The 13,458-nt window shown below is 39.6% G+C and overlaps 1 protein-coding gene across 1 annotated transcript; it reads right to left on the reverse strand.

Annotated features, from left to right (window-relative positions):
* Nucleotides 1–2,135: 2,135 nt before the first annotated feature.
* Nucleotides 2,136–11,514, reverse strand: soat1 (sterol O-acyltransferase 1). Its single transcript, XM_030050517.1, is given in 16 exon segments — nucleotides 2,136–3,249; nucleotides 3,398–3,543; nucleotides 4,346–4,481; nucleotides 4,814–4,912; nucleotides 5,032–5,129; nucleotides 5,502–5,631; nucleotides 5,742–5,787; nucleotides 5,920–6,004; nucleotides 6,161–6,239; nucleotides 6,733–6,915; nucleotides 6,917–7,013; nucleotides 7,243–7,350; nucleotides 7,762–7,821; nucleotides 8,025–8,174; nucleotides 9,701–9,759; nucleotides 11,435–11,514. Coding segments are annotated over 14 exon segments (1,482 nt in total). The 5' UTR covers nucleotides 8,156–8,174; nucleotides 9,701–9,759; nucleotides 11,435–11,514; the 3' UTR covers nucleotides 2,136–3,165.
* Between the last annotated feature and the right edge of the window lie 1,944 nt (nucleotides 11,515–13,458).

The raw sequence follows: 13,458 nt of genomic DNA on the forward strand, positions 1-13,458 counted from the left end.
GCAGTTATCAGTGAAACCCACCCACCCTGCCTCAAACAATAAAACTGTAACCCCGGCGTATGACAGCGATTGTCTCTATTCCAGTGGTCCAGAGGATATCCAGGCGGAAATTTACGGTACCCGACGAGCGAGATTCGGTGAAATTGGGACTGTTTCAGGATCGTTTTGCCGTTGTCCGGCCACTACGCGCCCCCTCTGACGCCGCCATCTTTACCGCAGAATAGAAGGAGATGTGTTTCACAAGGCGGGGGGTTCGATGCGAGCCCCGGTCACCGTGATCCTCCACCTCCCCTGCACCGTGTCCCACTGCTCCACGGCAGCGGTTCCCAAAGCAGGGGCCGGGGCCCCCGGGGGTGCTTGACAGCATCCGACAGGGTCCTTAAGAAAATGCAAAAAACTTAAAACTTTACCATTACTCATATTCCATTCACTAAGCAGGAACAATGTGAGAAAGTGGAGGGATGCGGCTGCTTTAACCACAGGTCTCACTTCTCCAATATTATCCACCTAACTGTACACAGTTATGTAAGTGTTTCAGGCATCATCAGCTGGAACAAAGGACACTGCAAAGACGACTGTGAAACTGTAAAAATTTAACAATACAAAAATTAGTACAATAAAGGAATTGCATGGGCAGATCTTGACGAGAAGCAGCTCGTTATTTTAGATTAATATACACATATAAGATAAGCATTCTCTACGTATATGACTACGTCCTTATAGCTCTGTTAATCTATAGGAGGTTAAAAAAATATAATTCGCCTGCTACAACCTCACTATCAAGTGCAATGGAAGTGTCTGACTGTTGGGCTCTAGTTACTTTGCTTAACAGATGTTGATATTAGAAATTTTATCATTAATAACAGAGTGAGTTACATGCGAATACACTATCAGTGCTTCCCTGTTGTCCAAGTAAAACGCCTGCAGGCTGCCTCGCAGGGTTCAAGCTATTTACACAAACGTGCATCAAAGTCCACGTGGCTGAGGTAAAATTAAACAGTTTACTTCTAACTTTGTATAAATAGTATGGAACAAACACCATTATCAACAGTAGGGCCACAGATCAAAGTGGACAGCAGCGTTTCAGTACACATTTGTTTTTATTCTCAGTAATTCATACTTTGGTGTCCGTCTCTGCGGAATGCATCGGAGACAAAGTATTTGTCTACATCCAAAAAAAAAAAAAAAAAAAGACAGATCACAAATGAGAAGCATTTTGCATTCGTTACTGAAAACAATACTCAGGACCATCAAACACACACAGGACGGTCAGTGAGTGGGCAAAACTGTTGTCCAAAACTAACATCTTGCGGTATTTCGGCAACCTGGTTGTTGTGAGCATTATAAATATTCTGCGGTTCAATCTTGACGCAAAATCAAAAGAAAGATAAGACATCAGCCAAATACGTCTCAAACAACACAAGAAATGAAATTCCAGGACCAAAAAAAGAAAATACTGTAGTCCAATAATTATGGTATAGTAACAACAGACATACAAATATTCCTCCCACTGTTACTTGTACACATTTTAAAAAGTTGCTGGTATTCATGTATGTCAATAGTAGCTTAGTAAAGGTCTCAAGGAAAAATTCTCTAGCCCCTACATCAGAAGCACCTCGGCCAAGATGAATGGAAGAATAAAAACTAGATCCTTTTCACACAGTGCCACCTTGTGGTCACAGAGTTCTTCGAAGTGCACAGTAACTCATTGCTGGTTTTCACTTTGTGTTGTGCATTTCATTCTACATAGACCTAAAATAGTCCCCCTGCATCAGAATCTCACACACTGGCAACATTAATTGTGCAATTCATGATTTTGTTATCTCTTACAAAAGCACAGGAACACAGCTGCGTAAACATACATTACTTTAAACCCACAAGAATTAGAGCACACAGAACGTGATGTTCCTAATACAATCAGTGTCAGTCTGTTCTGTGTAATCTACTCTTAAATAATTTAAATAACAAAACTGTCTTCGTTATTGTAATCTGTATCTGACAGTGACATACTGTAGATATTAGTGCTAATCAAGTATCATGTCTCACTGATATCAGTTAACATTTAAGCAGCCAGCTGCAAATTACAGTAGTAGTCATAGATTATCACCAATCCCACATGCAGCTGAAATCACTGTTAGACATAAAGCTCTCAGCATCGCTCATAAATAAAATATACATCATTTGAGTCCACAAGAAACTTTCCCCTCTGCAAGCCTGGATGTTGATGTGTAAGAAAATACAAACGTAATCCAGAGCACATTCAGCTCTCACTTAATCTATTAACTCTATAGATTAGTGTTCCTCTAATAATCATTCTTTTGAATAATTTCTTGGCTTAAGGTTCAGTAGTAATCTCAAATTTATGGAGTTCATGTGCACCACAATGGTCTGAAAGGTCTCCATGCAAACATCACATTTTCACTTCTACCACAAAATGACCTCCAATATATGCCAGAATATTGAGTGCTGCCGTCACTGTCTGCTTCAGAGAAGCAAGTATCACAATCTTAAAGGCAGAATACGGCACCCACTGTAGTGCCGAGACTTCCTCAAGATACAGTAAACTGAACAGAAGTTGTTTGGCAGGTTCCCTCACTCCTGTTAGCAGTCATTATAAATAACAAACATCTTGATATACAATATATGTCTGTAGAACAATTAGAGTAGGAACTGCTAATCTGGTTAAATATAAATTATTACTGCATACCCGAGTATGATGTAAATATTTGCATTCAGCTGCCATCTTGTGATTATCATATTGGCACAAAGAGTGATTTCACAGAGTTGATCAAGGCAAAAGGAATGGCAAAACATCTGAAAAATAAATAATACATAAAAACAGTTCACATTTGGATTTCATGTGAACTTGTAATGGGCTTGTCTTAACAAATTAAGAACAAAAAAAAGTAAGGCATCGTTGTGAATTGGCTGTCACAGACGGACATTTTGGCAGACACTGATACAACTTTTTCCATACATTCATATGTAAATCAGTCATGTCAACTGGAACTGAATCTCAACGCGATAAAACAAAATGGAACATAAAAGAGCACAAGTCATGACAGTAACAGAAAGGCTGACACCTCCCGTCCCTCCTACTCCACTTCCTGGTCAACTTTCTCCTGACTGGTGTTAGTCCATGTCATCTGTAGGCCAATAACTGAGTCACAGCCTGTCAGAGTCTGCCACCAGGCCCTTCTGAAGGTGGCAGCTCCAGGAGCGAGGTGTCAACAACTCCAGGAAGGAAGGCTGAAACAAAGGACATTCATTTTAAGCCAAAACTGTGTCTTAGCAAAATAAGAACAACTGAATTTTAGCTGAAATACAGAGTATTTATGTATTTTGCAGCATTCCACCAGACTGCCGTTCAGCTGTTGGCACGCTGCAGAGACTGTACCTCCTTGACGGGGCAGTAGCGCTGGGCATACCACTCCTGGGAGTACAGACAGATAATGACCCCCTGGCCCAGGAACAGGGACGTCCACATGATGATGTTCCAGATGGGACCCTTCCTCTGGTCATGGAGGATGAAGTTAAACATCACTGTGAAAACATGAAGGAAGAAGAGGAGGGTGGAGACAGAAAAATCTTTACATAAAGGGTCACACTCATAGTGTCTCATGGTTTTATTTCCTTCAAATTTTGGCAACATAGCCTTCATCAGCGTGGAGCCATTTTGATGTGAAATAGCAGGGTAAATACAGGTGTTTCTAATGACCTAAGATTGTATCTTATTCAGGTGTACCAGCGCCTTTCCTGTGACTCAGCCTGCACAACACCAGGACCCTGACTCTGTTTGATGTAAATAGAATGGGGCCTGAAGTCATGTCATTAGGAACACCCGCATTTACCTGGTTATCTCATGTAAAAATGGCTGCTGTTAAAAAATGTCTATTGTAATGAGCCTCCATTTAAAGAGGGATTGAGTGAGAGCAATAAACAACATAAAACAAATAAATAACAGGCTGGATATAAATTGTTCTGTCAAAGGATATCTACAGTGATGACTCTCATATTGCCAAGGGTCATTTTACTGAGGCAAAATGCATGTTTAATTGCTTAATGCAATTTGGAGGATTTGTCAAATTAGAGGATTAAGCACCAAGTACATCAAGCGCAGTGGTATCTTGAAATAATGGCATAAAAAAAAATCCTAAACTGACCAGACTTTTGTGAGAGTCACAATACGGACAAATTAAATTCAACACCAATGTTAGAATTTAATAACATACTGAAAACCTACAAACGTTTGAAACTGTGTGGCCAATTTGGGTCACATTTCGACATGTTGTTAATGTGTAGTTATAAAGTGGTAAAACAGTGGTGTGTGCGTCTTTCTCCTTACTTCCGAAGCACATAAAGAGGCAAAAGAGTACAGGATAGAAGAAGCCAAAGCAGATTGCTAAAATGTATTCATGGACCACCGCAGACACCGTGAACACAAAGAACATGGCTGCCGCTTTGCAGCGCTTCTGGGACATCTGCAATGACAACAGGAGAGAGAGAGTGGACTAGTGAAAACACCAGCGAATGGGAAGTTGCTCATAGATGAACATAAGCCTGTGACTGTATGTTTTCCTTGACAGCTGGTGGCTCATCAGCTTTACTCTGATCCACGTGTTTTTGAATCAGCAAAGAACTTGTGGACAAGGTGCTGACAACATTTTGAAATGTCTCATAGTGAAGACATAAATTGTGTGAATATTGAAAAAAGGAAATAAAAATCATCATCAATATGCTACAGCAGAGTGTTGCTACTGTGTTTTTAAAGACTGGTGGCATATATTATACATCAACAGGAAAAAACACTCACCCACAGGAAGTCCCTGTACACATAGTAATACAGCCAGTCATGGACCACCACATTCCACGTGCGATAGTAATTGGCAAAAGAGGTTGAATTCCACCAATCCTGTGAGGTGTAATTAAAAATTAATTGGGTCAAGTATAAAACGCATTACAGAACTTAATTCCATTTCTGCAGCAGGTGACTCTGAATGACTTTCGCAGGAATTTCTCTCAGTAAAGTACCTTGTAAAACATCCTATCAGCAAAGCGAAGCATCTCAGCAAATGCGTTGAGCCAACAGTGGAGGAAGGCAAAGAAAGCCAGGAAGAGAACCAACACTCCTGTAGAAGAGAAGCAATTTTTCATGTGAATGCACCTCATACCCAAAACCTTCTGCACCCCTATTGAGGCAATATGGAGTGTTTCACATTTTTTTGTAATTTAATTCACTTATCTGCTGCTAGTTGTATGCCTTCCATCATTTAATTTATTATTCAATTTCATTTTTTTTTTTTTTACATTTATATATATAATTATATATATATACATTTTATTCCTGTATTTTACTGTTGTTGCTATTGTACTTAACTGTTTGAAAGTACTGTTTGTTTTACTGACACAACAGTATTGGTAATGTTTTCAAAGATGCTAAATGAATACAGTTATTATTAAAAGATATAATTAACAGTTTATATCCTTGGATCTGGCCGTACCTGGCAGTATGGAGTTAAAGACACAGAGGACCATGGCTCTCAGGTCAAACAGCTGCAGACTGATGCTGCGGAACTGAGGGATGCACAGCCGCACAAACACGTAATAGGCATAAAACAGACTGCCTAGTACCTGAGGGTTGAGGGAGACAGGAATATGGAGAGGTATTGTCAGACCTGAAACTGGTCCATAATTCTTTTGTCTGCAGTCTTGAGTAATGAAACACAAGTAGAGGTTGGTACCTGAAGTAATTTAGTTGCCACATAGCTCCACCTGATCACTGGGTTCCTGCATTAAGTCAGAAACAAGGCTGCATTTATCACATGGCATATTTTATGCAACAAGACACTGTGTTCTGTGTGCCGTTATCAGATAACATGAACAATGCCAGCGGAAAAAACAACGAGAGGCTGATTTTACCTGGGATAGCTGTCTCTGTAGATGAGAGTGGGTGCAAACAAGAAGTAGAGATACTGAGAAACCTGAGGGACAACCAGACTGGGACCTGAAGATGACACAAGAGACTGCTTATCAATCGGGGAGAGATAAGGGGCAGAAAGCCAGTAGCTATGAGAGAAAATAAATTGTACTGAAGAGCAAAGAGAAAGAATACATGCAGACACAATACAAAAAAGTAAAAAGCAAAGAGAAGGTTACATACCAGTCTTGTCTTTAGCTCTGGCCAGGACTCTTGGGACATTCTCCCTAACATAGGAATGGGCTTTCATCATCAGACGTACCTGGAATGAAATAGAGAAACAAAACCAGACAGAGGCATTTTTTTTAGAAAGCGTTACAACTTCTACCACAGCCTCTATTCAACAAGTGTGTTAAAGTATCAATGCTGACTCCCTTATTTGGACAGAAAACCCCAATTTTAGCTCCATTGTATTATTCTCTCTAAATATAGCCTGCTTAGCTTTGAAAAATATTTCTTTTCCTTTCTCTCTGATGTGTTGTTCAAATGATGGCTAAAAGTAAACAAAACATGCACAGAAAGCTGTTTCATTGATTTTTTTCAGTGGACCAAATCAGACTTACATCTACCATGTACTGTAGGAAGTTTATGTTTTTAAATTGTATGTGATCCCTGTTAAATAAAATAAAATAAAATAAAACAAAGCAGAAAACATTCATCAAATTTCAGGCTGACAGGTTCAACATGTCCTGGGAGTGTGGATCAGCCTTGTGGCCACACTGATCACACCAGATCCACCTATAGTGGTCAGCTACCTGTTCCAGGATGATAATGAAGCAGGACGCAGGCGGCAGGCTGTTGCTGACCACCACATAGGTCGGCAGGAATCCGAGACCCAGAGCTTGGTAGAGCAAGAACGTTGAGCCAAACAGCAGACTGCACAGCTTGGGACAGCTCCAGGACTGGCTCTTGGACCACAGGTGGAATAGGGTGTAGGGGAACCAGCAACACAGACAGGAACATGCAGATCCACGTGCACACCACCAGGGGGAACTGTCCAAATGCATAGACCAGCAGGTCAAAGTCCAGCACCAGTCTGAAGCAGTGAGAGTAAATACAGACAGCAGAGATGAGGGACTTGAAGCCTCTGCTTGAGACATTTTATTGGTTTTAGGTTGCAGCCCTCAGGTTGAAAGGTGAAATCAATGTAATGCATAGAACAGAAAAAAATGATGGGTAACTAGTCAAACACATTGACTCAACAAAAATAAACAGATGAAATAAATTTGTATTTCGGAATATGCGGGCCATTGTTTATATATTACCTGCCTTCATCAATAAAATCTACCACCAGTGTGCTGAGGATAAAGAGAATGAGCAGGGCGATGAACATGTGGTAGATGGTCCTGATGTGGTTCACCTCAAAAAGCTCACTGTGGGGAAAAAAAGGAAACATTTAAGTGTGTATGTCTGGACACCTGAGACCCACTCGTATGCAAGCAGGTAAGTGTAAATACAGGTTTCAAACCACAAAGATTACAGTGGTCAAAACAAATGTTGCAATACACTTCAGGCAGCTACACTATATGGACAAAAGTATTGGGCCACCTACACATATCCTATTACATTACTATTACATGCTCGAATTCAGTGAGCTCTTTGGAACGAGCCATTCTTTCACAAATGTTTGTAAAGGCAGACTGCATGGCCAGCTGCTTGATTTTATACACCTGTGACAAAAGGACTAAATTAAACACCTGAATTCAATGATTAAGAGTTGTGGTCCAGTGCTTTTAACCATATAATGTATATTTAATTTTAATTACACTCAAGTCTCAACTTACTCCAACAGGGACCTGCGGCTGACAAACTGCTTGCCCTGGCCCAGGGGCGGCCGAAAATGCCTACAGAGAAACAGAGAAACAACAGTGGCAAGTGAGTCTGTTTTGTTAGAGTGAAAGAGGAAGTAGAACCAAGAGAGAAAAAGTGAACTGATCATCCTCACATATCTGCAAGTCAATGCAAGCTAAAACAAAAGTGAATTTGATTTACATCTGATGGGCCTAAATGGGTGTTTGACTTGAGACTGGAAGAGAAACTGCAATACCTGAGTTTGTTCCTCTCCTTGTCTGACAGCGGTGGTGAGAAGACAGCAGGTACAGGAGCAGGCTCCAGGCTGGCCGACTCCTCAATCAGACTGTCCATGAAGTCATTGACCTGGCTCTCAAACTGACGCATCAAAGTCACTCTTCAGGTGCTGGGCAATGGCAAGAGACAGACAGAGCTATCATTTAAACTCTGCAAATATTACAACAAGTCCAGATTGAGCGCAGTTCCAGAGCACATTTGTGGCAAAGACATATATTTCTGTCTGAATACATGAGGAGGATGTAGAAGCTGTGTGAGAATTTGCTGTTAAGGTGTTGTTTTCTTTTTTATCCTTATCAGATAGGAGATAGGTACTGTTTAATAAACATGTTTTTTTTTTTTTTCAAGTGCTGCTGAAGCATCCTAGAGCAAGCCATTGCATCCCTACCTGCTCTGCAGTCTTTGTAAGTCACTCTGAGCAAAAACATTAGATCAAACAACTAAAATCTAAATGCAGAAACATGAAGTGTGTATTTTTTTTTTAAATGGCACAGGGCTGTAGCATTTCGATCTGTTCCATAAATCAAATAATGTGGCAGCTATACACATTTGCACACTCTGCATGTATATATGTGCGCTTACGCTAGACTGCCACTTTTTTTTAAGCATTATATTATTATATAACTATTCATCACTATATCACTTGACTTTAATATTGTGTATCTGCCAAAGTGTGACAGCATCCATCCAATCAGCCCCAGAGGTTACTGGGTTTCTTTTACAAATGTCAGTTGACTCTTTCGAGATTGCTGAAGGCTTCATATGCCCTTTTAATTTTGTGTCACACCACACAGTCAATCGTGCATTCAGTTTCTGATAAATACGGCATTGTATTTTAAGTGTCACTCTGCTTCTTTCTTGGGGCGTCATAGAAACTACAAAGTAAAACCAAGTTCCACTGAAGTGGATGTAATTTCATCATAGCACCAGCTAACCAAACAAAACTCAACGCATTTCTCATCATCTTGTAACTTCCTATTCCTGACAGTCTGTTAGTCTCTTTGTATGAACCCAATTAACTTGTGGCAGTTCTCCCTCTTCTAGTATTTAGTTTTTTATTAGCTTTGTACCTTCATATATAATCCATAGAGTCTACTGTCAGAACCTGTTTATTAGCTCCTTTTCCTAATGTTGGAAGAATTACAGGACTTAAAAAGACAAATCAGATTGCCAGGGTTTAATGATAAGATTGGAGCTCATAAGGGATTAAGAGAGACAACATGACTCTCATGGGGATTGAGTTCCACGATGGATATCTAAAACAACATCAACGTTTGAATAAATCAGCCAAACCATACTAAGAAGTAAATAATCCTATCAGCTATATCAACTGGACTTTTGGATAAAACTATAACTTAAAATGTGAGCAATTATTTTATGAGATTAGGTTACAGTATATGGTAATATTCATTCTAGAAAGTTGAGTTGGCCCCAAGATAAATTAAAGCTGCATCTCTGACTCTGGAGGTGTGCTGTAGCTCAGGTTGTGTGCAGGTTGGTCCAGAAATCACATAGCCTTTAGACAAAAGCCTTGACTTGAGCAGCCATTGGTTTGTCCGTGCTTTTTTTTTTTTTTTTTTTCTTTTTTACATGTAGGTGAGGTCTTTTCCAAACCCAAATTATTGATGGACTAACCTCTGCTTTCCTTTTCAGCTGTAGTTTTTTACTGATCACATGCTCCACTTCAATTTTTCCTGGAATTTCAAAGAGAAAAAAAAAACAAAAAAAACACAGTCAATGCTGTGAGGCAAAAAAAAGTTACCCTGTAAGTGATATGTTATCAAATATAAAGCTGTCAGTTCTTGACAGCAGAACAAATGGAGTTGCCAAGTTACCCTGTCTAAAAAGAGCCTTGACCTGTGAAATGTAAACACTGACTCATGTTATATCAAATATTTATTTAAGAGTCCAGGAGATAACCTGCAAAAGGCTCTGTGTAAGGCAACTGAAAAGATGGAATATGAAATCAAAGCTCAGTCTACCACATGCAGAATTTAAATCTTTACACTAGTACAGGCAATAAAAAAAGACACTCTATTTTACTAATTTTGAAACATTTGACATGATGTTAGTTACTGTGACACAGGAAGAAAGATTAAGAAAATAGCTTGAGTCACTGCGTCACCTCTGACTCACATCACAATTGTCTTTACATCCAATGCTGCAAAACCACAAAAAACAGACACACCTCAGTTCTTAAGACAGTGTCTGATCAGGAACTAGTGACTGTCTTTGTGCAAAGCGAATTTGACCGATTGTGTTGAAGGTTAACTCCAGTCAAACAGACAAACTGCAACCAGTCATACTTAGCAGCCCTCTTCCTTTCTGACCTGACGACTGTCTGATGACAATGTGAAACATCACTCATAAACATCTCATGACTGGGGACTTGGGCAATCTTTGTGAGACAGCTGACCTCTGACTATAAGGGGGAAGGAGAGTTCATTTGAAATTCACAAGAAATGCACTGCTGTAACAATTCCAGTTCAAGCCATGGGGCAATGGTTACTGAACCAAAGATCAAATCATACTGAATGTCTAAAATACATAGTAAACAAAATATTAACCTCAAACTCTTAAAATTCTTAATGTATCTTGGATGGTTTTATTGTGTCTTAAAACACCAATAATGCAAATAACCACCAAATAACAGTTAAAAAATATTTTAGTGCCTTAAGATGAAGCCAGAGTAATGAAACCAATAAATTACAGTTCATTGGCACACCCATCCAAAAAAAAAAAAAAAAAAGACCAACCTGCCTTAACTCATCTTACCTTACTATAATAGCTCTAACAACTAGCCTCCTTCAAAAACTGCAACAAAAACAACTTGCTGGCTACAACATTATGACGCAGACAGGTGGCCTATCAAATTACACATTTTACCTTACAATAAACTACTACCCAACGGTAAATATTTCTACACCTTTGCCACTTTGCTGCAAAGGTAATGAGAGTTAAAGTTACTCCTCACTGCTCCGTGGGACAGTGTTGGACTTTCACTTCCCATGATCACTTCACTGACCATTGTTTCCTTTCTGTTACACCACAAAGGAGTATTCACACTGGATAAGCTATCATTTTATACTTTTGTTAACCATGCCAACCAAACCCAAGATAGGGATTAACAGAGAAAGTGAAATAATAATAATTTTAAATAAATAATAATATTAAATGAAATAACTGGGAAACTACTCAAATGGTAACAAGGGGAGTGATGAGGAGACAAAGGGTTGTTTTCCATTCACGTCTCTAGAAGTCACCAGCCACCTTGCACAATGCTGCCTTCTCATAATTTGCATCAACAAAAAGAAGACACCTCTGCTTCCCCTGCACCTCCTGCTGATGAGGGAGCTCAGTCTGTCTCACCATTGCTGGTTATGTGGCTGTCTTCTTCGCCTTGCTGATCCTCTGTTAGACTACATTCCCCAGCAACAGGGCTACTTGCTTCAGGGAAGATGGGCATCTTGGGGAGGGCTCGGCTGCGGGACCGGAGACCACTGCTATCCTCACTCTCCATCCTAAAACGAAGATGATGAAAAGTTTAGAGGTTAACAAAACAACAGCGCTGTGAAACAATCCATTTATGCCTCAAGGACGCAGGCAAATAAGCAGGCTAATAGCCAAAACATCGCTGTCAATGCTATCACACATGGACACAAAAAATGCCAGGGATTTCTTTGAACGCACCAGACAAAGAAAGGGCCAGTTGACAACCAAATCATTCACGCATGATGCACATACGCAGCAAATAGCTAGCTCACGACAGCAGACTATAGGCTCAATGAGACGGACAGTGACCCATTACTATGCTGAAAAGCTGCTCAATTGTCCTAAAAACTCATTTTCTGAGTCGTGAACTAGAGCTGCTCTGTGTCGGTGAGCAGCTCCTGTCTGCTGCCTGGCTGAGAGCTTGTCAAATTAGCAAACTTTTGATGTTACCTCTCGATAGCTAGCAAACAGGTTGAGGGAAATGTTAGCCTGCACTTGCACCAAGGTGACAATACATACGCTGTTCTCTACATTTCCTCGATACTTACTCGTTTCATCGACTGGTCCTCCCCTGTGCAGTCGACGTCCAGCGTACCAGGCACCACTTTCAGCTGTGCAACTTATGTTTTGTCAGAGCAGCAGAGCGGACTCACCTTCTCACCGAGTAAATACTGAAGTGATGATGAAGGAGCAGCCGCTGCTGATTGGTCAGAAGTCTCTCCTCCTTTCTACGTCACGGCTCCTCATCCAGCTCATCATCAATATGATCAAAAAAATATACAGATCAATATCATGAAGCTGCACGACTGCTCATGGAGGTGATTGATCCTGTGACTGTGAGGGGAAAACTTCCTGTGCTTCTTTTTGGTTTGATTTACAGAGTAATTTCTAAAGAAAATTTCGGTAAATGAAACTTATTTCATTCATCTTCACTTTGGCTAAATATTATTTACATAAAACGGTTTGGCTTAAAAAATATTTTTAAAGATTCTGATTTTAAAATGTAGCTGAGTATTACTGAAAATGTAAAACTCAGAAATCACAAATTGGCAAAAACTATTAAATTACTTAGACATTTACAATGCACTCCAATTAGTTAGCAGAGCCTTTCTTTCTTTCTTTCTTTCTTTCTTTCTTTCTTTCTTTCTTTCTTTCTTTCTTTCTTTCTTTCCTTCCTTCCTTCCTTCCTTCCTTCCTTTCTTTCTTTCTTCTCCCTACATTTCATATTTGGTTCTTCATTGTGATCTTTTCTTCTTGTTATGATTTTTATACTGAATATATTTACAGAATCATTTCTGATGAAAAATGTATGCAGCATGTATACTTCATGTACTTGACCTGAATTAAATCAAATCAAGGAGAAAAAATCTAAAATCTTCAATGTCTCCGTTCTTACAAACACACTCTCACAAATATTTTAGTCATTTTAACAACATGGTGCAACTTAAGATATTCCAAGACATTTTTTAATACATTATACTCCACCTCTAAGTAACGTATATTAGCTGTAATAAATCATGCTGTTAAATGATTTGAATTGGTCTTATCAGTTGAGTGTGGTAAATTAAATTAACTGCATTTCTGAATGTTTTTTGACAAACAAATTATTTCCTGCCATGGTAACCACTGCATGTGACAGTAGTGCACAGCCACAGATCTGCTTCCTGTCTGTGATGCACATGACAGCCACAAGCAAAATGGTCCCAGACAGTGTCCCTGTGTTTTGGCCAAACCGAGCAGTAAACATCACCAACCGCATTATCGGCTTAAATTTACACTTGTGCATATGTTCTCTCATTTCTACTGTGGTTAAACTAGTGAATGTTGCCTGAATATTATTTTTCTCCAACCTTTTGTCCTCTCACACAGCTGCATGCAGAGACCATATGTAGTAGAGAGAT

This window comes from Myripristis murdjan, chromosome 4 (genome assembly GCF_902150065.1).
Source record: "Myripristis murdjan chromosome 4, fMyrMur1.1, whole genome shotgun sequence".
NCBI classification, from domain to species: Eukaryota; Metazoa; Chordata; class Actinopteri; order Holocentriformes; family Holocentridae; genus Myripristis; species Myripristis murdjan.